The following is a 27,578-nucleotide window of genomic DNA, read 5'->3' on the forward strand; positions in this document are numbered from 1 at the left end:
CAGAGCTCTGCGCATGCGCACAGAGCACCGACAACGTCATGCCCCCGGCGCCAGTGGAGGGCGGCTGTGCGCATGCGCGATCCCGCCCCGCCTGCGCGCGGAGCCCTCCGGGCACGGATTGGCCACGCCAGGGGTCTATTTGCATAGCCGCGCCCCCTCACCGGGACAAGGCGGGGACGTGGCGCGGCGGCGCCTCATTTGCATCTGATTTGAATAACCCCGCATACATCTGCATGGGAATGAGGTGGGGGCGGTCCCGTGGCGCGCGGCCCCTCCCGCGCCCCGCCCTCTTCTATAGGGGACCCCGACGTATGGGGACCCCCCGTGCGGTAGGTGCTCCCGCGCCCTGCAGGCCGCCAAGGCGCGCTATAGGCGGGGGTGGGGGGGGGCTGTGGCGCCGCGGGCCGCCCTTCCCGCGGGGGCGGGGCGCCCCTCCTGCCCGGGGCACGTGTGGCGCGCGCGATGTGTCCGCGCGCTGTTATAGGACTCGCCTGAACGTACAGGGGTTTCTCCCGCCAGGGAGGGGGCGGCCGATGCATAGGGACCCTCCCGCGTGACCCGCTAGGGGGCCACCCCCGTCCATAGGGGACGCCCTCGTGAACCAGGACAATATATAGGGTCCCTCCCCAGTATATAGCGGATTCTCCCAATGTGTAGGGACCCGCTATGTGAACCACCCCAATGTATAGGGACCCTCCCCAGTATATAGGGGACCCCCCCCAAAGCATAGGGTCCCTCCCCAGTATATAGGGCCCCCCCCAACGTATAGGGACCCCCTATGTGAGCCACCCCAATGCATAGGAACCCCCCCCCCCCCGTGAACCACCCCAATGCATAGGGTCCCTCCCCAGTATATAGGGCCCCCCCACGTGAACCACCCCAATGTATAGGGGCCCCCTCCCAACGCATAGGGCCCCCGGCAGGAGGCGGGGCTGAAGCAGAACGAGTCTTTATTGGCCCCCCCGGACGCGGGGGGGGGAGGGGCAGCGCCGGGCCCCGGGGTCAAGGTAAAAAATTAAAATAAAATAAAAAAAAAACCAAGGGGGGGAGGGGACGGGGGGGAGGGGTCCGGCTGCGGGGGGGGGGGGGGGGGCGGGGGGCTCCTCCCTGCCCCCGGGGGGAGCGGGGGGGGGCGGGGGCAGCGTGAGGGGGGTGGCGGGGGGCAGCGGTGGCGGGTGTGGGGGGCCCAGGGGGGCTCCCCCCGGCGGGGGGGGGCTCCCCAAACTGGGGGGGGGGGGGGGTCCCCAATCTTGGGGGGGGCTCCCCCAACGTGGGGGTCCCCAGCGCCTTGCGGGGGGCGGGTGCTTCCTGCGCCCCCGGCGCCGGGGCGGGGGGGGGGTGGGGGGCTCCGCGCCCCCCCCCGGGGGGAGGGGGGCGCCCCTCAGGGCACGGTGACGCGGAAGGGGCTGTTGGGGACGTGCTGGTCCCCCCACTTGACCACCAGCAGGTAGTCGCCCCGCTCCCGCAGCAGGTAGCCCACGTTGTACAGCTGGTTGCCCAGGTGCTTCACCACGATCTCCTCGCAGGGGGTGCGGGGGCCCTGCACCCCCACCAGCAGCATGTTGTTCCCTGCGGGGGGAGGGGGGGCGTCAGACCGGGGGGGCACCCCAAAAACCTGGGGTCCCCCCTAAAAATGGGAGGGTCCCCCCCAAACACCCCCCGACCACCTCCCCTCTCCCCTGAGGCTCCCGGAAGAACGGAGCCCCCCCTAAAAACACCCTAAAAAGCTGCACCCCAAAAACCAGCCCCCCCGCCCCCAAAGACACCCCCAAAAAAACCTGACCCCCCAAACACCCCCCTGACCGACAGCGGGACCCAGCCGCCGCCCCCTCCCCACCACCACACCGGGGGCCCCCCACACCCGGGGGGGGGCCCCAACCCCACGGGGGGGCGCCCCCAACCCCCCCCCCGCCACCCACCCGCCTTGCTGCAGTCGACGGTGAAGGAGTTCTTCTGCCCGACGAAGGCCTTGTTCAGCCCCAGCCCCTTGGCCACCACCTTGCTGGCGTCGGAGGAGAATTTGGGGGCGCCCGGGGGGGCCCCCGCCGCCGCCGCCCCCCCGGCCTCGGGGCGGCCCCCCGCGTCCACCAGCACCGAGGAGCTCTCCCGCAGGCTGTGGCTGCTCACCAGGCGGGGCCCTGCGGGGGGGGGGGGGGCGTCAGCACCCCGCCGCCCCCCCACCTCCCCCCACGCTCCTGCCCCCCGAGCCTCCCTCACCCTGCTCCGGACCCCCCAAAACTCCCCCCACCTCCCCCACCACAGCCCCCGTGACCCCCAGATCCCCCCAGCCCCCCATCGCCCTTTCTCCCGCCCCCCAAGCCCCCCCGCACCCCAACCCCCCCCCGGTACCGGTGATCTTGGCCTTGAAGGGGCTGCCGGCGATGTGGTGGGGGCCCCCGAACTTGATGGAGATGAGGTAGCTGCCGGGGGCCATGGGGGTGTAGGTGACGCGGTAGCCCTCGGGGCACTCCCGGCAGTCCATCTTCACCTTGGAGGGGCCGTCGATGGTGACGGCCAGCGCCCCGGGGCCCGCCGTCGCCGTGTTCACCACGAACTCCGCCGGGGAGCCTGGGGGCGCGGGGAGGGGGCGTCGGCACCCAGGGACCCCCCGGCGCAGGGCCCCCTGCGGAGCCCCACGTCGAGACCCCACAGGGGGCCCCCGAGACCCCGCGGGGCCCCCTAAGACCCTGTAGGAGCCCCCCAACTCCACGCAGTCCCCTAAGGCCCCCTAAGACCCCTCAACTTCACAGGGTCCCCTAAGACGCCATACAGACCCCCTAAACTGATGGGGTCCCCTGAGACCCCATAAAGGACCCCAAATTCAGGCAGGCCCCCGAGACCCCACGGGGCCCCCCAAGACCCCATAGAGGCCCCCCAACTTCACAGGGTGCCCTAAGACCCCGCAGAGACACCCCCCCCCCAAATCCGCAGGGTCCCCATAAACCCTGCAGGGCCCCCCAGCCCCACGGGGTCCCCTCAGACCCCCGGGGGCCCCCCACCTGCCGAAGCCCCCCCGTACCTGTGGTGCCCCCCTCGAGGCCGGGTCCGTAGGCGGAGACGAGGCCTGGGTCCCCCGCCTGCCCCGGCTCCCCCACCCGCACCTTGAAGGGGCTGCCGGGGATGTGGGACCCCTCGAACTTGACGTCGATGGAGTAGACCCCGTTCTCCCGCGGGATGAACCGCACCGCGTACTTGTCTGTGGGGGACGGACGGAGGGACAGACGGACGGACGCGTCAGTGGGGACCCCCAACCCCGCGGGGACCCCCCGCACCCCCCAGGGGCCACCGGAGCCAAGGGGGCTCCCAGAGATGCCATGGAGGCCCCCAAAACCCCACAGCCCCCCCCCCGACCTACCTTGGGAGGTCAGGACCCCCACGGGGCACCCCGAAACCCCCCAGGCCCCCCCCCCAGCCCCCCCGCACCCCCACAGATGGGGGGGCCCGGCTGCGTCAGCCAGGCCACCCCCCCGCCCCAAAACACCCTTGGCCGGGGCCGGGGGGGGCTCTGCAGCCTCCCTGGAACCCCCAAACCCAGCCAAGGGGGCTAGAGGGACCCCCCGGGGGGGGACCCCGGAACCCCCCCCCAGAGCGGGGGGGACACCCCAAAATCCCCCCTCCCCCAGCTGGAAGGAGCTCACCGCGGCTGCCAGGAGAGAGCCCGGGCGCCCCAGGGGAGGGCGGCAGGATTTTGGGGCGGGGGGCGCGGGGTCCCCGGGGGTCCCGGCGCGGGGTCCCCTCACCTTCGGTGACCTCGGTGATGTGGCACTCCTCCAGGGCCCCCGAGGGGCTGTGCACCTTGGCGTCCAGCACCCCCTTGGCCCCGTTCAGGCTGACGGCGAAGGAGGCCGGCTGGTGCACCTTCAGCCCGGACTCCTGGGGGGCAGAGACCGTCAGCGGGGGGGGAGCCCCCCAAAGCGGGGGGAGGGACCCCCAAACCTGGGGGGGAGCCCCCCAAGCCGGGGGGAAGGGAGCCGGCACCGTCCCCCGCCCTCAGACACCCCCGCATCCCAGCCTGGGCCGACTCGGGGGGCTTCATGCCCCCACACAGCTGAGGGGGCGTCTGCACCCCAAAACCCCCGGGGGTGCACGTGCATGCCACACCCTCACCCCAGATCAACCGGGGGGGGGTTGACACCCCCAAATCCTCACCCCCAATCCACCGGGGGGGTTAACGCCCCCACATCCTCACCCCAAAAACCCCAGGGGGTTGATACCCCAAAAAGCTAACACTGGTGGGGATGACACCCCAAAAAATAACCCTGGGGGGGATGAACACCCCCGAACCCTCACCCCAAACAACTCTGGGCGGGGCTGATACCCCAAAACACCCTAATCCCAGGGGAGTAACACCCCCAAACCCTCCCCCCAAAACCCCGGGGGGGGATGAACAGCCCCAAACCCTCCCCCCAGATAACCCTGGGGGGGACCCTGCACCCCAAAACGCCCCCAGGAGGGATCTGCACCCCAAGATCCCCCCCGGGGAGGGGGAAATCCCTACCCCGAATGACCCCGGGGAGACCCGCGCCCCAAAATACCGAGGGGGGCAGAGCCCCCCCCAACCCCTCCGCTTTGGGGGCAGGTTGTACACCGACACCCCGGGTTCAGGGGTCCCCCAAAGGCAGGGAGGGGTTTGGGGGTGCTGGGGAAAGCCCCCGCCCCGGCTGGGGGGCAGCAGGTGCTCCGCAGGTGTTGGGGTCTCCCAGGAGGCGGGGAGGGATTTGGGGGTGTCAGGGGAGCCCCCACCCCATACCCCACTTACCTTGTGGGGCCGGAGAGCTTAACGGGAGAGAACGGGGGGCCCCGGGCGTCCCCGGCCGGGGTTTGGGGGTGCTGGGGGGGTCTTGGGGGGCCGTTCTCTCCCGCTAAGGCCCCTCCGGGCCCCGGGGTCGCCCCCCGAGCGGGGTGGGGGGCGACGGGGGGCTGTTAATAGCCTTTAAAAGAGACACGAGAGAAGACCCCCGGGACCCCGCGACGGCTGGGGGGACACAGGGGCTGCCTGGGCCAGCGCAGGGACCCCCAAACCTGCTGCACCTACAGAGCCCCCCAAACCCTGCTGCAGACCCCCTGGGCACCCCAAAACTCACTGAAGCTCTCTCAAAGACAGCCCGCCCCCCTGCACACCTCTGAAACCCCACTACAGCCTCCCAAGAGCTACGACCCCCCCTAAACACCCCAAGCCCCCACTAAAGCTGCCCTGGGGTACACTGTCCTCACAGGCACCCCAAAACCTCAATAAAGCCCCTGCTAGGGCTACGCTGTCCCTGCAGACACCCCAAAAAAACCCCAAAAATCTGCCCTAAGGCTACACTGATGCTATCGACACCCCAAAAAACCCCACTAAAGCCCCCCTAGGGCTATGCTGACCCTACCGACACCCCAAAACCCCACTAAAGCCCCCATGGGGCTACACTGACCCGACGGACACCCCAAAACCCCACTAAATCTTCCCTGGGGCTACGCTGCCCCTACAGACACCCCAAAACCCCCACTAAATCGTTCCTGGGGCTGCGCTGCCCCTACGGACACCTCAAAAAAACTCACTAAAGCCCCCCTGGGGCTACGCTGCCCCTACGGACACCCCAAAACCCCACTAAAGCCCCCCCGGGGCTACGCTGGCCCCCCAGCCGCCCCCCGCCCTGCGCGTGGCCGTCCCGAGCCCAGCCGGGGGGTGCGAGGGGGGGGGGTTTCTCCCGGTGCCTCACCTGAAGGCTAGAAACAGTCAGGCGGCGGGCGGCGTCGCAGGGGGCAGCGGCCGTCACCACGAAGGGGCTCTCGGGGATGTGCTCCTCGTTGAACTTCACCGACACCTCGTAGTCGCCTGCGGGGAGGGGGGCGGCGTCAGCGAGGGGGGGGTCCCCGCCTCCCCCCGGCCCCCCCGGCCCCTCCCCGGCCCCGTACCGGGCTCCTGGACGACGTAGGAGACGCCGCAGGATCCGTCCTTGCGGTCCTCGAAGGCGATCTCGGCTTTGCTGGGCCCCTCGACGGCGATGGAGAGGCCCCCGGCGCCCGCCTCCCGCGTCCAGATGCTGAATTCGGCTGGGGGGGTGGTGGGGACGGGGTGTCAGGGCCCCCCCAAAGGCCTGACCCCCCATCACACCCCATCTGGGGGGCAGCCCCCCAGTTCCACCCCAGCTGGGCCAGTTTGAGGGGAGCAGGTTTGGGGGAGCTCCGGTGAGTTTGGGGGAGCCCCAGTTAGGGTTTGGGGAAACCCCCCCCCCCATGGGTCCTGTGGAGCCCTGGATAGATTTGGGGAGCCCTCCATGGGTTTTGGGGAGCCCCATGAAGGATCAGGGAGCCTTGTGCAGACTCGGGAGCCCCAGCCAGGTCCAGGTGGTCCCAAGGGGGGGTCAGGGGGGAGCCCTGAGTAGGCTTTGGGGTGCCCCCCAGGCAGGTTCAGGGTCCCTGGGTGAGTTTTGGGGTGCCTGGAGCAGGTTGGGGTGCCCCAACAGGGGTGGGCGTATGTTTAGGGGAACCCCAAGTGGGTTTTGGGGTGCCCCAAGCGGGTTCAGGGGCCGTAGCGGGGTCAGGGCAGCCCCACACGAGTAGCGCAGCCCCGAGGGGGGTCTCGGGCAGTTTTGGGGTGCCCCCGCTCACCTGGCACGCCGGCCTCAGCCCGCTCGAGGCCGGGCCCACCGGCGCGGACCTTGTGGGCGCCGCCCTCGCCCATGGGCCCCACGGTGAACTGGAAGGGGCTGCCGGGGACGTGCTGGCCCCGGTCCTTGACGCTGACAGAGTGGACGCCGGTCTCGGCGGGCACAAAGCGAATGCTGTAGGTGCCGCCGTCGCCCTCCAGCACCTGGGCCGCCACCGCCTGCCCCGAGGGGCCCGTCACCACCGCCGTCACCTCGTGGGCGCTCAGCTCTGCCAGCAACGGGGGGGTCACGGGGGGTCCTGGGGCTCCCCCTGGCTGCCCGCAGCACCCTGCGGACCCTCCTGGGCCGGGAGAGGTCCTGGGGGCCCCCCCTGCATCCCCACCCCAGCCGCCGTGGGTCCTTGGGGGACCCTCTTCATCTCTGGGGTCCCCCCGTGGGTCCTTAGTGTCCCCCCGGGGTTTCTAGGGACCCCCAGCCCTGCAGCACCTCCCCGCGTGTCCCTGGGGTCCCCCAGACCCCTGTGCCCCCAGCAGCCAGTCCCTGGTACCCCCATGAGTCCTTGGGAACCTCCAGAGTGTCCTTGGGGGGGTCCCGGGGAGACCACAGACCCTCTCCTACCCCCCCACGTCCCTGGGGTCCCCCTCAACTGCCCCAGCAGCCTCCTGAGCCCCCCAGGGACCCCACGGTCCGCGCTGAGCCCCCCAGGGACGCTCGGGGCCCCCCGTCCCCGCTCACCCGGCATCTTGAGGCTGAGGTCGCAGGCGGTGCCCACGCTGGCCTCGGGGGGGGCGCGGCGCCGGCGCGTGATGCTCTCCTTCACCCGCCCCTCGCCCGTCACCTTCACCGAGAAGGGGCTCCCTGCGGGGGGCGGGGGGTCACATCAGCCCCCCCCGGGCCCAGGGACCCCCCTAAGCCCCCCCCTCCCAATCCTCTCCTGCTCTCACTGCACCCCAAACCCCTCTCAGCACCCCCAGCTCCCTCCCCACACCCCCCAGTACTCCTGATTGCCCCCAGCACCCTCCCGCTCTGCTCCCAGTAACCCAAGTTATCCCAGTATACCCTCCCAGTGCCCCCAGTAACCCCAGGACCCTGCTCTAGCTCCTCCAGTTGCTCCCCCAGCGCTCCCATTTCCCCCAATATGCCCTCCCAGTACCCCTCAATTCACTCCCAGTAACCCAGGTTCTTTCCCAGCATACTTTCCCAGTACCTCCAGTAAGCAAGTTACCCCAATACACCCTCCCAGCACCCCCAGTAAGCCCAGTTCCTCCCTGACACGCCCTCCCAGTGCCGCTGCTTGCCCCGGCACCCTCCAACAGCACTTCCAGTCCCCCAGTTGCCGCCCCCGGCGCTCACCGGGGACGTGCTGGTCGCCGAATTTGACGGAGATGATGTAGTTGCCGGGTTCGGTGGGGCAGTAGGAGACGCGGCAGGTCCCGTCCTCCAGCTCCTCCGTGGTGATGTCCACCTTGCTGGGCCCCTCGATGGAGAGGCTCAGCCCCCCGTAGCCTGGGGAGGGGGCCGTCAGCAGGGACCCCGGCGCCCGGGACCCCCCCGGCCCCCCCGTTCCCGCGGGATGGGGACGTACCAGCGTCGCGGGTGTCGATGGTGAAGTGCGCCGGCTCGAAGGTGCGTCCCTCGCGCAGGCCGGGCCCCGCCACGCGCACCCGGCTGGCGTCCCCCAGCTCCGCCTGGCTGATGGTGACGGAGACGGGGCTGCGGGCCAGGGGCTGCCCGCCCCGCGAGATGTGCACCAGGTGCTCCCCCACCTCCTGCGGCACGAAGGAGATGCCTGCGGGGACGGGGACGCCGGCCTCAGGACAAGGGGACGTGGCCCGGGGATGTGGGGACACAGGCAGCAGGGTACGGGGATGTGGGGACACAGAAGGGACGTGGTGTGGGGACACGGAGGGGACGGGGGCCACGGGGACGTCAGGAGACGCTGCGGAGGCATTTGCGCACCAACAGGGAGGGGACGGTGACCGTGTCCCTGTGTCCCCCGTCCACGGCCCCTCGCTCGGCTGTGGAGGCGTTGGAGCCGGCCGGGCTCCTCGCACCCCGACAGCGAGGTGCTGGGGGCCGCGTCCCCAGGGCCCCCCCGAGCGTCCCCCCCTCACCGATGTGGCCGTTGCGGAGGCGTTTGAGCTGGCAGGGCTCCTTGCGGCCCGAGGGGGCGGTGACGGTGGCCGTCAGCTGGCTCAGGTCCGTCTCCCCGATGTCCAGGGGGATGTCGGCCGAGGCACCCACCTTCAGGTGGGACAGGCGCAGGCTGTCGTCACCTGCGGGGACGGGGGGGTCAGCAGGGAGGCACCCCAAAATGCCTGGGGCTCCCCCAGGCACCCCCAGAACGGCCTCAAGTCCCCTGGGGACTTCGAATCTGCTCCCAGATCCGCTCCCGGGACCCCAGGACCACCCAAAGCACCCCGGGTGTCCCCCAGACCCCCGTACCGGTGATGCGGGCGGTGAAGGGGCTCCCCGGGATGTGCTTGTCGTTGTACTTCACCACGATGCTGTAGTCCCCGGGCAGCACCGGCAGGTAGGAGACGCTGCACGTCCCGTCCTGGTTGTCGGTGCAGCTGATCTCCGCCTTGGAGGGACCCTCCACAGCCAGCGACAGCCCTCCTGCGGGGGCACGGGCGTTCGGGGGGGGCCGCGCCTGCCAGGGAGGACCCAGGCGCCTGGCGGACCCCCAGGGGCTCACCCTCGCCGGCGTCCTTGGTGTTGACGGTGAAGGTGGCCGGCTTGTTGACGGTGCCGTGGATGAGGCCGGGGCCGTAGGCGGTGACGTGGCCGCTGTTGACGTAGTCCACGTAGAACTGGAGGGGGCTGCCTGCGGGGGGCAACGGGGGGGCACAGGGGGTGTCAGGGGGGTACCGAGACCCCCCCACCGCCACGGGAGGACCCTCACGGCTGCGGGGACGTCACAACGGACACATGGTGGCGCGGGGGATGGCGCCACGGCACCCCCAGGGCCACGATGCTTCAAGGGGGCCCCCCAAGTCCCCCCGCACCCCCCGTTGCCCCCCACCTGGGATGTGCATGTTCTCGTAGCGGATGTCCATCTCGTGCAGGCCGGCCTCGGTGGGGGCGAACCGCACCGTCACCGTCCCGTCCTTGTTGTCCGTGATGTCGGGCTTGGCCACCTTCCCCGAGGGCATCCGCACCTCCCCTGGGGGGGAACGGGGGGGGGGTCAGGGGGTGCTGGCTGGTCCAGGGACCCCCGGGAGGGGCTGGGGACCCCCTGGGGGGACCCTGCCTGTCTTGGGGACCCCACGGGAGCATCTTAGCTGTCTTGGGGACCCCCTGGGGGGACCTGTGGACCCTGGGAGGATCCTGCCTGTCTTGGGGACCCCCTGGGGGGACTCTGGCTGTTTTGGGGATCCCTTGGGAGGACCCTGGCTGCCCTGGGGGGACCCCAGGAGGAGCTGAGGGGGCTTTGGGGACCCCTGTGTCTTCGGGACCCCCCAGAAGGACTCAAGGGAGGCCTGGGGACCCCACAGGGAGTTGTTTTGGTCACCCCACCCAGAGGACTTTGGGGACCGCCCAGGGGAGCTCAGCTGTTTCGCGGACCCCCTGGGACAACGCTGGTGGTGTTGGGGACCCCCCGCTCGGGGCGCTTTGGGGCACCCGCCCCCCTCACCCGTGATCTCGCCCTTCTTGATGGTGAAGGGGATGACGAGGTCGAAGGGGCGCAGCCCGGCCATGTCCAGCCCGTTCACCCCCAGCAGCGGGCGGTCGGTCGCCTGCACAAACGAGCTCGTTAGCGGATGCCAGGCCCCCCCCCCCCCCGCCGCCGCCGCCTGACCCCGCCCGTCTGCTACGCGCCTGGCGCGCTGCCTGCGCCCGGTATCTCGCCTGGCGCGCCGCCCGCCTGCTACGCGCCCCGCGCGCCGCCTGCCTCGCACGCTCCTTGCGCGCCGCCTGCTTGGCGCCTTGCCTGCCTACCGCCCGCCTCGCGCGCCGCCCGCCCCGGCGCGCCCCCGGCACACTCACCATGACCTGGAAGGGGCTGTTGGGGATGTGCTCGCCCCCGAAGCGCACGCAGATGACGTACTTGCCGGGCTGGGGGGCAGTGTAGAAGATGTCGAAGGTGCCGTCGGCGTTCTCCACCACGTCCACGTCCACCTCGGAGCCGTCGGGTGTGCAGACGGTGCAGGTCACCTTGCCCTTGCCCGCCGCCTTGGCGTCCACCGTGATCACCGTCTCCTCCCCGATCTGGATGGTGGGGCCGATGCCCGCCCCTGCCGGGGACGGGGGGTGACTGCCCGCCCCCAGCCCGGCCCTACGGGGGGACGCGCGCCCCGCCGCCGTTCTCCGGTGCTGCCCGCCCCCGGGACGGCCGAAGGACCCCCCAAGCTGGGGCCAACCCGAGCCCCCGGGCAGGCTGAGCACGAGGAAGCTCGTGCCATGCCACGGGGAGGGGGTAATTAGGTATTAGCGGGGCACGGACCGCCCCCCTCCCACGCCCTGGGGGTAACCTCATGGCTGGGGGCCCCCTCTGCCCTGGGGGGGCGGCCGGGCACCCCCTAACGCCCCGGGACCCCCAGCTCACCACCCTGCGTGGGGCCAGGGGAGCCCCCGGCAATGGGGGGTCCTCAAGGACAGCGGCGCCGAGCCAGGGACCCCCCAAAACGCTCATAGCTTCAAGCCACTGGCACAAGGCCCCCCCCCCCCCCCCATTTAACGAGGGTCGGAGGGGTGCCCCCTGATTAGGACAGGGCCAAAGGGGGTCCCTGGTATTGGAGGGAGGGGGACCCCCAAGAGCAAGCAGAAGTGGGGGGTCCCCCCCTGTTGAGCAAGGTCTAGCCCCCCCAGTTAAAGGAGAACCCTGATTGTTAAATGACACTGGGGGGGGCCCCAGAGGCCTGGGGGGACCCTTCGTCATTAACTGATTAACGATTTAAGGAGAACGCGGGGTGCCCCCAGCATTAAATGAGACCCTGGCCCCTCCTTCACGCCACGGCGGGGAAGGTCCCCGCTTCTCCGCGGGGGTGGGGGTAACTTGGGGTGCGGGAGGGGGTCAGGCATGCACCCCGACGCCAAGCGAGCCATGCCGTGAGCTTACCTAAGCCGTGACCTCCGATGGAGACTACAGCGTGGGCAAAAGAGGGGTGGGGGGGACGGGGGGGGGGCGCGGGGGGGACGTGGGGTGGGCAGAGAAGCAAGAAATCCAGTGAGACACACGTGGTGCGGCCCCCCGCGCCCCCCGCCCCACGGCCGCCCGCCCCGCGGCTCCCCGCCCCGCGGTGACTCGGCTGGAAGCGGCTGGGCGGGCAGTGGGTGTCCCCGTGTGTGTCCCCCCCACGGCGGCGCTTACCGGTGACGGTGCACTTGCTGGCGTCGCCGGCGGGCACGGCGCGGATGCGGTAGGGCGAGTAGGGGATCTCGTCCCCCCCGTACTTGATGAGGATGGTGTAGCGCCCCGTCATGTCGGGGACGTAGGAGACCGTGTAGGTGCCGTCCTGGTTGTCCCGGATCGTCGCCTTCTTGGGCTTGCCCTCGGGGTCCTGTGGGGACGCAGGGGGACGTCGCCAGGCCGCCCCCCACCCGTCGCCAGACCCCCGCCCGCCCCCGCGCCCCCCGCCCACCGTGATCTGGACGGCCAGCAGCCCCTCGCCGGCGTCCTTGGCGTCGATGGTGAACTCCACGGGGAGGCTGGCCGGGACCCCCGTCGTGTTCAGCCCGGGGCCGCTGGCCTTCACCTTGCTGGCGTCGTGCGTGGGCAGCGCCTTCACCTTGAAGGGGCTGCGGGAGAGGGGAAGGAGCGTCAGATCGGCCCCCCCCAAACCGCCCCGGCCCCCCCGCGCCCCCCGCCTCACCTGCGGGGCACCTCCTCGTCGCCGTAGCGCACCGAGATGCTGTAGGGCCCCTCGCGGGAGGGGACGTAGCTGACGCGCTGTGTCCCGTCCCCGTTGTCTGCCACGTCCACGGGCTCCACCACGCCTGGGGGAGGTGGGGGGCATCAGGGCGCTCCCGAGCACCCCACGGGGCACCCCGAGACCCTCATGGCACCCTATGCAACGCCCCAAGAACCCGCAGTGCTCCATAGGGCACCCCAAGACCACCCGTAGAACCCGGGGGGGCACCCCAAGACCTTGTAACATCCCATAAGGCACCCCAAGACTCCCACAACATCCTGCGGGACACCCCAAGAGCCCACAGGACCCCATGGGCACCCCGAGACCCCCCAGGTGCACTTTGGGGCCCCACAGGGGCCACCCGAGGGGGGCACCAGGACCCCCCCACCACCCTGAGACAGCACAGCGCCCACCCTTAATACCAGACCCCCGTCTCCCCTGGGTACCCCAAACGCCCCCCAGCCCCAAAGCAGGGGTACCCCGGACCCCCTGTGCCCCCCCACTGACCTTTGGGGCCCTGAACCTTAACGTCCAGGGGGGCGACGCCGGCCTTGCTGGTGTCGACGGTGAAGGTCTGGGGCACGTTAGCTCGCACGACGCCCGGCGTCAGCCCCGGCCCCGCGCACTTCACCTTGGACGAGTCCACCACGTCCGTCACCGGCACCTTGAAGGGGCTCCCTGGATGGGGCAGGGGGACACGTGAGCGTGGGGGGGCCGATGCAGCCGCCTCCCTCGCGCCGGTGCCCCCCGGGACCCCCCGAGCGCTCACCGGGAACCTGGTGGCCGCCGTAGGTGACATTGAGGCTGTAGGTGCCAGGCTCGTAGGGGATGTACTCCACCGAGCAGCTCCCGTCCTTGTTGTCGGTGCAGGACATCTTGGCCTCCGAGGGACCCTCCACCGCCAGGCCCAGGCCCCCCGTGCCGGCACCCCTGGGGCGAGGGGAGCAGGGGGGTCAGGCGGGCACCCCCAAACCCCCCGGGCCCCAGGAGGGGCTGGATGGTACTGAGGGGGGAAGCTTAGGGGCTCTGGGAGGAGCGTTTAGGATGCAGGGATGTTTGGGGGGGACAAGGAAGAAGAGGACTCAGGGTATGGAAAGATTTGGGGTAGGGGGATAATTTAGGGGATGCCGGGGAAAGGATTTGGGCTCGGAAAGCGTACGGGCAGACTTGGGGCACCCACAGTGGATTTCAGGGGTGCTGGGAGGGGGCAGGGGATTGGGGAGAGGGGTTTCAGCACCGAGCGGGGCTTTGGGGTGCTGGTGATGACTGCTGGGGGGCAGGAGGGCGCGGGGGTCTCACCGGGTCTCCACAGTGAACTTGTTGGGCTGGTTGGTGGTGCCGCTCTGGATGCCGGGGCCGTGGACGCGGACGCGTGCCGGGTCGCAGCCCTCGGTGACGGGCACGCGGAAGGGGCTGTGCGGCACCGGGCTGCCGGCGTAGTTCACCTCCACCGTGTGCACGCCTGGCGGGGGGACGACGGCGGGGACGTCACCCCGAGGCCGGGGCTGCCGCCCCGCTCCCCGCGCACCCCCCGCGCCTCACCCTCCTCGTAGGGCGTGTACTCCACGTGGTAGGTGCCGTCACCCCGGTCCTCCACGAAGGTCTCGGTCACGTTCCCTGAGGGGTTGGACACCCGCGTCTTCACGTGGGGGCCGCCAGCCTTGCTCAGCGCCCGGGCATCCACGTCAAACTCCGTCACTGCCTCCCTGAACACACCTGGGGGGGACAGCACACGGGGGTGGGTGTCAAGCGGCTGCGCCCCCCACGCGCCTCTCCCCGCGGCCCCGCGCTCACCCTTGCCCTCCACGCCGGGCCCGTAGACCTTGACGCCGGCAGTGTCGACGGCGGGCTCCACCCGGACCTTGCTGGGGAAGTGCGGCACGGGCTGCCCGCCGTACTCCACGGTGATGGTGTAGACGCCGGGGCTGAGCGGGGTGTAGGCGATGGTGTAGGTACCGTCACCGTTGTCCTCCACCCGCACCTCGGCGCGGGCGCCCGCCTCCGAGGTGATGCCGATGGTCAGCTCGGCCGTGCCGGCCCGGCTGCAGTCCACGCGGAAGTGGCCGGGCTGCCCGGCCGTGGCGCCCTCCAGCCCCGGCCCCGAGCACGTCACCTTGGAGGCATCGAAGGGGGCGCGGACGGGGGCGCGGAAGGGCGAGCCGGGCACGTGGGCGCCGGCGAAGAGGATGTTGATGTTGTAGTCGCCGGGCTCGGTGGGCAGGTAGGAGACGGAGCAGGTGCCGTCGCCGTTGTCCAGGCACTCGATCTTGGCCTCGCAGGGGCCCTCCACCGTCAGCCCCAGGCCCCCCGTGCCGGCCCCCTTGGTGTCGATGGTGAAGGGGGCCGGCACCCCGGCCAGCCCCCCCTGCAGCCCCGGCCCGAAGGCGCGCACCTGCGGGGAGAGCGGCCACCGCGTCGGGCGGGGGGGCCCTTGCCAGGGAGCCCCCGGATCCCGGGGACGCCCTCCTCCCCGGGGAGCCATGGCACCGGGTACCCCCCGGCCCCGGGGGTCTGCTCTTACTGGGGTCCCCCAGCCCCTAGGGCCCCCCGTCACCAGGGACACGCTCTTATTGGGGACCCCCGTCACCAGGGACGCTCCCTCGCTATGGACACCCAACCCTTCGGGACCCCCGTCACCAGGGACACCCCCGACTGGGGACCCTGACCATCCTTACTAGCGTCCCCCAGCCTCTGAGGACCCCCCCACCAGGGACCCTCCCTTACTACAGATCCCCCCAACCCTCGGGGACACCCCATAAGCAGGAGCACACCCTTACTGGGGACCCCAATCACCCTTACTGGGGCCCTCCCAGCTCCTGGGGACCCCCACCACGCCCTGGGGACACCGGGGGTCCCCCTCCCAAAGGGGGCCAAGTCCCCAGGACCCCCAATCCCATCGGGACGCCCCCAAAGCAGAGCGCCCCATCGCGGGGGGCCAGGCTCACCTTGGAGGGGTCGGTGGGGGGCACGGCCTCGACAGGGAAGGGGCTGCCGGGGACGGGGACGCCGTCGTAGGTGACCTCCACCTGGTAGGGCCCCTCCTCGCGGGGGATGAAGCGCACCAGGCTGTTGTCGGGGCTCAGCCCCGGCTCCACCGTGCAGGGCACCGCCTTGCGCGAGGGGCCCGTGATCTTCGCCCCCACCTTGCCCTGGCCCCCGGCGCCCTTGGACTTCACCGTGAACTCCTGGTCCTTCCCCACCTCCAGCTCTGCGGGGCGGGGGAAACGCAAGCCCTGTGGGGGGCCACTCCCCGAAACGGGGGCGCCCCCCTGCCAAAAACCCCCCACCCCCACAATAAACATCCTCCAAAAAAACCACACCCAGACCCCCCACCCCAAACCCCCTCTGGTCAGGAACCCCCCAAACCCCCCACCCCAAATCCCCTGTGGGGAAGGAGCCCCCCAAGACCCCTCACCCCAAATCCCCTCCAGGCAGGAAGCCCCCCAACCCCCCCGCAAGCAGGACCCCCCCCCCCCCCATTTCTCTCCCCAGCCCTGTGGGGACCCTGAACCACCCCCGGCTCCGTAGGACGCCCCCCCCCCAAAAGGAGGTCCCCAAATTGCCCCTGGCTCCCTCGTGCCCCCACCCCAAAAGCCCCCCGCTCCCCCCAGCCCCCCACGCCTCCTCTAAGGGGGTCCCCCAGCCCAGAGCCCCCCCAACGCCTCCGCCGTACTGTCGTCCAGGCCGGAGATCTTGATCTTGCCCAGGTCGAGGCTGGGGGCCACCCCGACGGTGAAGGGGCTCTTGGGGATGTGGTCGCCCCCGTAGGTCACTGCCACCCCCAAATTACCCTGGGGGGAGAGGGCACGGCTGTGGGGGTGCCCCCCGCCAGGGCTGGGGGTCCCGGCCCCCCACGCTGCACGGGGGGGGCGTTGCGGTGGGGCTGGGATGCCCACATTACGACAGGAGGGGGCATTTCGGTTATGGGGTGCAGGGCTTTGGGGTCCCTCGCACCTGCCGCAGCGGGGTGTATGGGGGGGTGCAGGGTGTACTTGGGGGGTGTGGGGTTTTGGGGTCCCCCGTACCTGTTGCAGCGGGGTGTACTTGACGGTGTGGGTGCCGTCGTGGTTGTCGATCACCTCCAGGTCCCTCACGGCCTCGCCCTTCCCGGGCCCGGTCACCTGCACATCCAGGGGGGCCCGGCCGCCCGCCTTGGCGTTGACCGTGAAGTGGGTGGGCTTCCCCAGCTCCACACCTGCCGGGGGGACACGGGGGGGTCGGGGGGGTCCCCAAATCCCTGCCGGGGCCCCCCCGGGACCCTCCTGCCACCCTCCCAACTCACCGGAGCGGCTGAGACCGGGTCCCTCCGCCTTCACCTTGCTGGCGTCGTGCGAGGGGTCGACCTTGATCCGGATGGGGCTGGTGGGGGTGGCCTGCGGGGAGAGACCCCAACATCAGCCCCATGCACCCCAGGACCCCTCGTGCCCCGCCCCAGGCCCCCCCGGGCCCACCTGGTCGGCGAAGAGCACCATGATGGTGTAGGCGCCGGGGCCGCGGGGGGTGTAGCGCACGGTGAAGGTGTCGTTGTCGTTGCGGATGATGTCGAAGTCAATGTCGGCCTCGGCCGGGCCCACCACCCCCGGGGCGCACTTGATCCCAATGCTCACGTCCCCTGCGGGGGTCGGGGGGGGGGTGTCAGCACCCCGAACCCCCCCCAGGACCCTCCGGCACCCCCGAAGCCCCCCGCAGCCCCCGGGGCTCACCCTGCCCGGCCTCGGTGCAGTCCACGGTGAAGTAGGTGGGCTCATGGGCCTTGAGCCCCGTCTTGGCCACGCCGGGGCCGTAGACCTTCACCTTGTGGGGGTGGCTGCCGGCCCCCACGCCCACCTGCGGTTTGGGGGGGGGGGGGGGGGGTTAGGTCCGCCGCCTCCCCAGGCGGCCAGGACCCCCCCACGGTTTCGGGGACCCCCCCTCACCCGGAAGGGGCTCTGGGGGATGTTGACGCCGCCCCAGGACACCATGGCCGTGTGCTTGAGGGGCTTCTTGGGGACGTAGGAGCAGCTGTAGGTGCCGTTGCCATTGTCCTTGACGGAGACGTCCACGGGGTTGCCCTCTGCGTCCTGGGGGGGCACGGGGGGGTCAGCACCCCCAAAACCCACCCTGCGACCCCCCCAATCCACCCACACCCCCTTCTCTACAGAAAACCCACCCCGCCGCCCCCCAGCACCACTGCCTCGATGCTGGGGCTCCCAAATCCTCCCGATATCCCCCCAAAACCACCTCGTATCGCATCTTAACTGGGGCTGCCCCCCCAAGTGCGCCGCCGGCGCCCCAAATCCCCCTCGTGCCACCTCCCCTGCACCTGGGCTCCCCAAATCCCTCTAAAACCATATAACCCCCCAAAATCTGGCCTGTGCCCCACCCTACCCAGGACAGTGCCCCCCAAACTCCCCCCAAAGACCCCCCGTGCCATCTCCCGCCCAGGCAGCGCCCCCAAATCCCCCCTCACCTGCATCTGCACTTTGAGGGGTCCCTTCCCCCCGTTTTTGGCGTCCACCGTGAACTCGGCGGGCTTGTTGACGGCCACCCCCGTCTTCTCCAGCCCTGGCCCGTGGGCTTTGACCTGAGGAGGGGGACAGAGGGGTTATGGGGGGTCCCCCGGGCGCTGGGGGGGCCTGGGGGGGTCCGCGGGGGTCCCCCACCTTCTCGGGGAAGGAGTCTCGGGGCGCGGGGCGGATGTCGGCCATGAAGGGGCTGCGGCGGATGTCCTCGTTGTCGCAGAGGACGTGGACGGCGTAGGCGCCCGGCTCCTGCGGCCAGTACCGCACGTCGCAGGAGCCGTCCCCCCGGTCGTCGCACTCGATCTTGGCCTGCGAGGGGCCCTCCACCGAGAAGCCTGGGGAGGGGGGGAGTTGGGGGGTCAGGGGGCCCCCGAAACCCCCCCGGGGGTCCCCAAAGAGCCACCGCCCCGGGGCGCAGAGCCTTGAGATCGCCGGGGCGCAGAGGCCCCGGTGAGGGGCTACGGAGGCCCCCAAAACACCCCAACGTCCCCAGGGGAGCCCCAGAGGCCCCTCAGAGGACCCACACCCCCAATATAACCCCAAAGGGGCCCCCAAAGTCCCCCAGGACACCCCAAAACCCCTGGAGGCCCCCAGTAGCCCCCCAGGATCCCACAATACCCCCCCGAGGCCCCAAATCCCCCCCTGAAGCCCCTCCAGGAGCCTCCTAACCCTCAGGACCCCCCCAAACTTCCCCCAGCCCCCCAAGGCATCCCAAAGCCCCCAGGAGGACCCCACACCCCCCCAAAATGCTCCCCAGCAGCCGCCGGCCCCTCCAGGACCCCCCCAAACCTCACCGAGGGTGCCGACGTCATCCCCGATGGCCTCCACCACGAAGTCGGCTGACTTGCCCACAACACCGCCCTCCAGGCCAGGCCCCCAGGCCCGCACCTTCTGGCTGCCGCTCTCGGGGGACACCTTCACCTCGAAGGGGCTGGGGGGGACAAACGGGGGGGCAGGGGGTCAGGGCAGGGCCCTGCTGCAGGCACGGCCCCCCATAAACAGCCCAGACCCCGAAACAATGCCCCAAAACAGCCCAGACCCCCAAATGGCTCCAGCCCCGGCACCGAGGATGGCAGCCCACGATGGTGGCCATGCTGCCCCCCTCCCAGTGCCACCCAGTCCCTCCCAGTGCCCCCCAGCGCTCACCTGCGGGGAATGTGCTGTCCCCCCCAGGTCACCGTCACCGTGTAGGTCCCCGGCGCGGTGGGGAAGTACTCGAAGCCAAAGACACCGTCCCCCAGGTCCTTCTGCTTAACCGCCTCCGTGCCCTCTGCGAGGCATGCGTCAGGGGGGTGCCCCGAAACCCGGGGAGCCCCCCAAACCTTAGGGTCCACCACAAAACCCCAGGGACCGCCCCCCCCCCCCGAAACCCCAGGGAGCCCAGCATCCCCTTAAGTAGGGGGTAAGGGCTGTGTCCAGGGCTCCCGGTCCCCTCAGGGCACTCCCAATCCCCTCAGGGCCTCCCCCCCGCAGCCCCCCCAAAAGAGGGGAGCCCCCCCGGACTCACTGGGGCCCTTGACGGTGACTTTCAGCTCCCCGCTGCCGGCCCCCTTCGTGTAGACCTTGAAATCCGCCGTCTCCTTCACCCGCAGCCCCTTGGGCTGCAGCCCCCGCCCCACGGCACGGCACGCCGAGGGGTTGCAGGCTGTGGGGAGAGAGTCAGGGGGGGCCCCGCCAGCTGGGGACCCCCAAAACCCTCCCCGGGGCACACGCTGGAGGGGAGGGGGATTCCCGTGTCCTGGGGGACCCCAAAAGCCACCCTGTGGGCAGGGGCTGCAGGGGAAGGAGGGGGAGAGGGATGGGGGGAGCGCCCCATACGATGTGGGGGGGACACTGGCGGGAGAGAGGGGCCCCAGGCACCTGGGGGACCCCCGGACCCGCATCGGGGTGCACGCTTGGGGGAGAGGGTCCGGAAAGGACCCGGGCAGCCGGGGGGACCCCCAAACCCACGCTGGGGCACATGCTGTGGGGAGGGAGCCAGGCGCCCGGGGGCACCCCAAAGGGCGCGGGGGGGGGGGGGTAAGGAGGGACCCAGGCATCCGGGAGCACCCCCCGTGCCCCCCGTACCGTCAGCGGGTCACCCGCGAGGACCCTGGCCGGCGCTTCCCGGACAGACGGGCAGAAGGAGCAGGACAGGCGGAGAGAGACAGAGCAGAGTCACGGGGGGCCGAGACCCCCCTGCAGCGACAGCCCCGGGCCCCCCATGTAGGGGGCAGAGACCCCCCACAAGGGCCCGGGGTGGGGCAGAAGCACAGAGACCCCCCCTGAGTTGGGGGGCAGAAGCAGAGAGACCCCCGCCTCGAGCTGGGAAGGACAGAGACCCCCCAGCTCGGAGGGGAGGAGAACGCAGAGCCCCCAGTGTGGGGCAGGACAGAGACCCCCAGGTCCAGAGGGGACAGAGACCCCCGAGTTGGGGTGGGGGGACAGAGACCCCGAGTTCAGAGGGGGACAGAGACCCCCGAATTCGGGGGACAGAGGCCCCCAAGCTGGGAAGGACAGAGACCCCCGAGTTGGGGGGACAGGAGGACAGAGACCCCCGAGCCAGGGAAGGAGAGAGACCCCCAGCCCGGGGGGGCGGAGGGCCAGAGACCCCCGTGGGGGGGCGGGCGGCCCCCGGGGCTCACCCTGCCCCACGGTGACGCTGAAGGGGCTCTTGGGGATGGGGGCTCCCCCGAAGGCCACGTGGACGGCGTGGGGCCCCTCGGCCGTGGGGCGGTAGGTGCAGCGGTAGGTGCCGTCCCCCCGGGCCTCCAGCGTCGGCTCCACCGTCCCCCGGCGCCCGCTGGGGTCCACGATGGAGACCTCCACCTCGCCCGGCCCCGCGCCTGCCGGCGGCGGCACCCGCGTCACCGGGGAGAACGGGGGCCGCCCGCTGCCCCCCGCCGCGGCAGCCGGACCCCCACCCCGGTGGGGACGCGTCCCCCTCCTCGTCCTGCCCCGCGTCGCACCCGCCCAATCCCCCCGACCACCGTTCCCTCCAGCCCCCCACAACCCCGCAGTCCCCCAGGCCCCCCGGGGCGCACCGGCGGTGAAGATCTCGAAGTAGGTGCTCTTGTTGGCCACGTTGCCCAGCGGCTCGATGCCGGGCCCCTGCGCCGACACCCGGCCGGCGTCGCCCGCCGCCCGCCCCACCTGCACCTCGAAGGGGCTCTTGGCGATGTGCTGCCCCGCGAAGAGCACCGTCACCTGCGGGGGACCCCGAAACACGGGGGGCGTCAGGGGGGTGAAGCCTCACTGGAGGTCCCGAAAACCTCACCTGAAGCCCCAAAAACCTCACCTGTAGCCCCAAAACCACCCTGAGACCTCAGAATTCTCTCTCCAGAACTCAAAAGAGAAAAGAGCAGCACGCCAGGGGCCAAAACAGCCGCAGAGTGGCCCCAAAACGCCTCAGGACCCCCCCCAAAACGCCTCAGGACCCCCCCCAAAGACCCCTCACATCCCTCCGACCCCACCTTGTGCACGCCGGTGACTTTGGGGACGTAGGAGACGGAGAACGTCCGGTTCTTGTCGTTGTTGGCCACCACTTTAGCCTGTGGAGGGAGGAGACCGAGCTGTCAGACCCCCTGGGGGCCCCCAAAAGCCCCGCAGCCCCCCCAAACCCCCAGAGCCCCCATCCCCGCTCACGGACCCCCCAGCCCCCCGGCCCCGTGCCCACCTCCTCGCGGTGCCCGGCGGGGTCCTCCACGTACACCAGCACGTCCCCCTGCCCCGCGCTGATCGTCTCCACCGTGAACTCGGCCCGTTGCTTCACCATGTTCCCCGTGGGCTCGATGCCTGCGGGACCCGCCGTCAGCCCCACGGGGGGCCCATGGGGGTCCCAGCCCCGCCCCAGGGGTCCCAGCCCCACAACCCTGCTGGGACCAAGGGAGCCCCCAGAGCTGTGGGGAATGGGAAACAGAGCTATAGGGAACACAAACCACCCCGAACCTATGGCCAACCCCCATCTATAGGGCAGCCCCCCCAGCTCTGTAAGGGACAAGGGGCCCCCCAGCTCTACAGGGCACGGGACGTGCTCCCTATGGGAACGGGGAGGGGCCCCCAGTCTGCAGGGACCGGGGCCCAGCCCCCCAGTGCCATAAAACCCAGAGCGGCCCCCAGCCAGCGCGGAGCGGGGAGGGGCCGGGGGTCCCGCAGCCCAGGGGGAAGGGGCCCCCTCACCGGGGCCGTAGGCTCGGGCCTTCTTGGGGTTGAGTTTGGGGCGCAGGGGGGCGCCCGGCTTGAGCTTGGCCTTGGGGAACTGCGACAGGTAGGTCATGACCGAGTGCTCGTCCACGTTGGGGTCCACGATCTCCTCCGGGGTGATCACCTGGGGGGGACACGTGGGACAGGGGGGTCACCGGGCCGCTCCTGGACACCCGGGTCCCCCCACCGCGCTCCCCGGGGAGGCTCTGAGCCCCCCACGGCCCCCTGCCCACCTGGGGGATGCCCAGCCACTCGTCGGCCTGCTGCATGGCCTCCCGGGCGTTGTCCACCGGCTTGCTGGGGTCCCACGAGTCCCAGTCGGGGCACAGCCCTGCGGGTGACGGGGCGCACGGTCACCCCCGTGTCCCCACACGTCCCCAGAGCCACCCCTGCGCCCCCGTGCACCCCCAGAGCCACCCCGCTGCGTCCCTGCGTGCCCCGAGGGCCATCACCCGCATCCCCGTGCGGCCCTGGAGCTGCCTCCCACGTCCTCGTGCACCCCGGGGCCACCTCCTGTGTCCCCGTGCGCCCCGGGAGCCACCTCTCTGTGTCCTCTTACACCCCTGGGGCCACCCTGCCGTGTCCCTGCGTGCCTCTAGGGCTATCGCCCACATCCCTGTGCCCCCCAGGGCCACCTCCGTGTCCCCACGCACCCCCAGGGCCACCTCCCACGTCCCCACGCACCCCCAGGGCCACCTCCCACGTCGCTGTGCCCCCCAGAGCCACCTGTGTGCCCCCATGCACCCCCCGGGCCATCACCCACATCCCTGAGCCCCTCAGGGCCACCTCCGTGTCCCCACGCACCCCCAGGACCACCTCCCACGTCCCTGAGTCCCCCAGGGCCACCTCTGTGTCCCTCTTACGCCCCCAGGGCCACCCCGCGTGCCACCGGAGCCACCTGCCGCGTCCCCGTGCGCCTCCAGGGCCGTCCCCCGGGTCCCCGCACCCCCTCACCAGGTGCGCAGCTGTCGACGAGGGCGCCCAGGGCCCGGCCGCTCTGCCAGTCCTTGCTGAAGTTGGTGATGGGGATCTGGGGCAGGCGGTTCTGGATCCAGCCCAGCAGGCGCTGCTTCGGCGTCTGCCGCTTGGCCTCCTCCTCATCCTCCTCGTCCCACATGGGCATGGAGATGGAGTAGTGCAGGATCAGCGTCCAGATCAGCCCCAGGATCAGCTTCAGGTTCCCATCCACGATGGCCTTGCTGTCTGCGGGGGGCACGGGGGGATCAGGCCCCCGCCGGGCCCCGGGGGGACGCAGCGCCCTCACGGGGGGGGGACAGGGACCCGCCTAGGATGTGGCGGGGGGGGCGAGGATGCGGCGCCACCATGGGTGGGGTGCCGCGGGGACACGGCACCCACGGGTGGGACGGGGGGAGCCCGGACGCCTGCATCCCCATGGTGGGGTGAGGGGGGAGAAGAGGCCCCGGGGGGACGCCTGGGTCCCCGTTTGGGGTTTGGAGGGTGCGAGGGCGGGTGCCCGGACCCCCGGGACCCCGCTAGGGGTTTGGGTGGGTGTGTCACGGCGGGAGCCCGGACGCCTGGATCCTCGCTGGCGGTTTGGGGGTGTGAGGGCGGGTGCCGGACGCCTGGGTTCCCGTTTGGGGTTTGGGTGGGTGTGTCACGGTGGGCGCCTGGGCCCCTGCTGGCGGTTTGGGGGGGTGAGGGCGGGCGCCCAGGCCCCCGTTTGGGGTTTGGGGGTGTGAGGGCGGGTGCCTGGGCGCCCGGGCCCCTGTTTGGGGGTGTGAGGGCGGGTGCCCAGGCCCCCGTTTGGGGTTCGGGGGGGTAAAGGCGGGTTCCCGCAGGCCCGGGTCCCCCGCCCCGCGGGAGGGGGGTGAAGGGGGGGAGGGAGGCGCCGCGGGGTGGGGGATGGGGCCCCAGACACCGCCCCCGGCCCCACCCCCCGCTCCAGCATTTTTTGGCCTTATATGGGCTCGGGCACCAGCGAGGCCCCGCCCCCCCGGCGCCCCCCGCGCCCCCCCCGCGCCCCCCCGGACCCCCCCGCGGGGACCCCCGCCGCCCCCCGGGACCCCCGGGACCCCCCACGGCGGGGCCGGGCCCGGCTGCGGACGAGCGGCCCCCACGCGGGGCCCCGGGGCGGGCGCGGCCGCTGCCGCCCGCAATCTGTGCCCGCGGGATGCGGGGAGCCGCAGGGCGGGGCCGCCCCCCCCCGCCCCGCCCCGCCGGACCGGGCCCCCCCGCATTCCTGGGCTGGGAGCGGGCCCGGCCCCCCCGCCTTTGTTACGGGGCCGCGGGGGGGGGGGGGGGGGGCTCCCCTCGGCCGGTCCCGAAGCGGGGAGGATGCGCAGGGCCCCGCGGGGGGGGGGGGGGGGGGGGCTCAAAGGCAGCCCGCTGCAAGGGGACCCCCCCGATACGGGGGTCCCCCGAGGCGACCCATTGCCGCGGGGGCTCCGGAGGGGGGGGGCTCCCCAAAGGCACCCATTGCCGGGGGTCTCCCCCAAGGCAGCCATCTACTTATGGGGGCCTGGGGAGGGGGCTCTTGCAATCGCCCCATCAGGGGGGCTCCCCAAAACCCCCTGTTACTTATGAGGGCCCGGGGGGGGCTCCCCAAGGCGGCCCATTCCTATGGGGGCCTGGGGAGGGGGCTCACCCGAAGCATCCCGCCCCTGGGGGGGGTGGGGGTCTCCCCCAAAGCCCCCCGTTACTTATGGAGGCCTGGGGAGGGGGCTCCCCCCGTCACCCCCTTAGGGGGGCTCCCACAAAGCATCCCGCCCCTAGGGGGGTCGGGGGTCTCCCCCAAAGCCCCGGTTACTTATGGGGGCCTGGGGAGGGAGCTCCCACCATCACCCCCTTAGGGGGGCTCCCCCAAGCCCTGCCGCGCCCCTAGGGGGGTCGGGGCCTCCCCCAAAGCCCCCCGTTACTTATGGGGGCCCGGGGAGGGGGTCCCCCCGTCACCCCACCCCCGCGGGGCCGGGGGCTCCCCGCCGCCTCACCGATGGAGACCAGCTTGATGTTCTCCCTCTCGAGGAACTCGAGGGCCACCGAGACGTTCTCCAGCTGCATCTGGCGGAAGGTGGGGCGGGCGTTGTACTTGCGGCCCATCTTCTTCTGGCTGAGCACCTCCAGCAGCGCGATCAGCCGCAGCCCGTCGCCCAGGTCGGTCTGCAGGTTGCCCACCCGCTTCTGCACGCACTTGAGGTGCTCGTTGCACCAGCGGGTGAAGGTGTTCTGCTGGATGCGCTTCCAGGGCGCGTCCTCCGCCAGGTCCTTCTCGGTGGCCGGCATCTCCCCGTCCGCCTCGCCGCGGGACGACGCCTCCTGCGCCCGGGCGCGCCCGGCCGCGCTCATCCCTTTAGCGGGGGGGCGGCGGGGGGCGGCGGGGGGCGGGGCCGCGGCTGCGCCTGCGCCGGGAGCGAGGGGAGGGGGCGCCGCCTGCGGGGGGAGAGGGGCGTCGGGGGGCGCCGGGGGGACCCCGCGCATCCCCACCCGGGGACCCCCGCCCCGGGGGGGACGCCCCCGCATGGGGACCCCCGCGCTGGGGGACCCCCGCGCACCCCTAACTGGGGACCTCCACCCCGGGGGGACCCCCACGCACCCCTAACTGGGGACCCCCGCCCCGGGGGGGACACCCCCTGCACCCCCCCATGGGGACCCCCGCGCACCCCTAACTGGGGACCCCCGCCCCGGGGGGGACCCCCACGCACCCCTAACTGGGGACCCCCGCCCCGGGGGGGACACCCCCTGCACCCCCACATGGGGACCCCCGCGCTGGGGGACCCCCGCGCACCCCTAACTGGGGACCTCCACCCCGGGGGGACCCCCACGCACCCCTAACTGGGGACCCCCGCCCTGGGGGACACCCCCCGCACACCCGCGCTGGGGGACCCCTTGGTGCACCCCCGACGGGGGACCCCCGCTGAGGGACACCCCCACACATCCCCACCTGGGGACCCCCACAGCGAGGGACCCCTTGGGGCACCCCTATTTAGGGGAGCCCCCCCTGCACCCCTGCCTGGGGACCCCCTTGCTGCGCCCCTATTTAGAGACCCCCCCCGCTGCACCCCTGTTTAGGGGACCCCCACAGCGGGGGACACCCCCGTGCACCCCTATTTAAGGCCCAACCGCTGCATCCCTAGAGGGGACCCCCCATGGAGGGGACCCCCGTGCCCCCCTCACCCCCAGACACCCCAATGTGGGGAGACCCCCGCCTCGGGATCCGCCCCCCCCCCCGTCCCCGATGGGGGGGCGATGAGGGGCTGCCCCGCCCCGCCCCCGCCGTCACCGGGGTCCCCTCGCACCCCGGCACAGCCCGCGGGGGTCCCAGACCCCGCAAAGAGGGCGCCCCCCCCCCCCAAAGAGGGGTCCCCAGCCCCACAGAGGCTCCTCGGACCCCCCCCGCTGCCCGGACACGGGGGTCCCCCGGCCCACGCAGGGGGGTTCTCCTCACAGAACCCCCCAGGGGTCCCAGGCCCCGAAAGGGGGGGTCCCCCCCGCTGCTCCCCTCTCGGGGGGTCCCCAGGTCCCCACGGGGGGTCCCCCAGCCCCATCCAGGGGGGTTTCTCCTCACGACACTGCCTAAGGGTCCCTCGGAGGCTCCCCCAGACCCAAAAGAGGGTCCCCCCCCGCTGCTCTCCCCACAGGGGGGTCCCCCGGCCCCATCCGGGGTGGGGGGTCTCCTCATGACACCCCTGAGGGGGTCCCCAGACCCCCAAAAGGGGGGACCCCGCCTTTCCCCCCCACAGGGGAGTGCCGAGACCCTCTGGGGGGGTCCCCCAGCCCCATCCAGGGGGGGGTCTCCTCACGACAGCCCCGCGGGGGTCCCTCAGAGGCTCCCCAGACCCCCAAAAGGGGGGTCCTCCCTGCTGCTCCCCTCTCAGGGGGTCCCCCAGCCCCATCCAGGGGGGTTTCTCCTCACGACAGCCCCGCGGGGGTCCCTCAGAGGCTCCCCAGACCACAAAAGAGGGGTCCCCCCACTGCTCCAGTGATGAGGGGGGTCCCCACACCCTCTCAGCGGGGTCCCCCAGCCCCACTCAGGGGGTTTCTCCTCATGAGACCCCCTAAGGGTCCCTCGGAGGCTCCCCCCGACGCCAAAACAGGGGTCCCCCCCACTGCTCCCCTCCCAGGGAGGTCCCCAGCCCCATTCGGGGGGGCTTCTCCTCACGCCACCCCCGCGCTCCCTCAGAGCCCCCCGACCCCCCAAAACGCGGCGCCCCCCCCCCCCGGGGGGTGTTTCTCCTCACGCCCCGCGCCCCCCCGCAGCCCCAGGCTCACCGGAGCGGTGCCGGTGCAGGGTCGGGAGGGAGCCGGGGCGCGGAGGAGCCGCAGCCGCTGTGGCCGGGGCTGTGGCCGGGGCTGGAGCCGGGGGAGCCGCGGCCGCCGCGCGGGTGGCGGTTGCCGGGGGGGCGCGCGGTGCGCGCGGCGCCTTAATTGGTAACGGGCGGCAGGAGCCCCGCCCCCGCGGGGGGGCGGGGGGGGGCGGGAGGGGGGGCGAT

At 72.0% G+C, this 27,578-nt stretch overlaps 1 protein-coding gene across 2 annotated transcripts; it reads right to left on the bottom strand.

Moving 5' to 3' along the window:
- Positions 1-1,228: 1,228 nt before the first annotated feature.
- Positions 1,229-27,476, bottom strand: FLNA (filamin A). Of its 2 annotated transcripts, XM_087771148.1 has the most exons (47): positions 27,358-27,476; positions 25,080-25,518; positions 23,086-23,334; positions 22,365-22,462; positions 22,108-22,255; positions 21,605-21,723; positions 21,402-21,479; positions 20,973-21,135; positions 20,574-20,774; positions 19,457-19,594; positions 19,096-19,219; positions 18,744-18,880; positions 18,091-18,284; positions 17,898-18,011; positions 17,365-17,508; positions 17,152-17,275; positions 16,900-17,060; positions 16,731-16,821; positions 16,474-16,643; positions 16,122-16,239; positions 15,394-15,656; positions 14,243-14,840; positions 13,991-14,164; positions 13,748-13,910; positions 13,218-13,378; positions 12,956-13,126; positions 12,410-12,533; positions 12,179-12,335; positions 11,908-12,097; positions 11,656-11,679; positions 10,584-10,831; positions 10,231-10,333; positions 9,619-9,759; positions 9,292-9,420; positions 9,039-9,212; positions 8,708-8,869; positions 8,179-8,382; positions 7,947-8,099; positions 7,329-7,451; positions 6,595-6,861; positions 5,899-6,036; positions 5,703-5,818; positions 3,741-3,873; positions 3,020-3,196; positions 2,350-2,568; positions 1,920-2,138; positions 1,229-1,569 (listed from the first exon to the last, which is right to left on the bottom strand). In XM_087771148.1, exons 2-47 carry the CDS (start codon positions 25,432-25,434, stop codon positions 1,382-1,384), a joined length of 7,845 nt encoding a protein of 2,614 aa, XP_087627274.1. In that variant the 5' UTR covers positions 25,435-25,518; positions 27,358-27,476; the 3' UTR covers positions 1,229-1,381. The 2 variants fall into 2 exon arrangements, with proteins under 2 accessions (XP_087627274.1, XP_087627275.1); XM_087771149.1 differs by lacking the exon at positions 11,656-11,679.
- Positions 27,477-27,578: the final 102 nt, after the last annotated feature.

This window comes from Nipponia nippon, unplaced genomic scaffold (assembly GCF_047370975.1).
Source record: "Nipponia nippon isolate SJK-2023a ecotype South Korea unplaced genomic scaffold, ASM4737097v1 scaffold_35, whole genome shotgun sequence".
NCBI lineage: Eukaryota > Metazoa > Chordata > Aves > Pelecaniformes > Threskiornithidae > Nipponia > Nipponia nippon.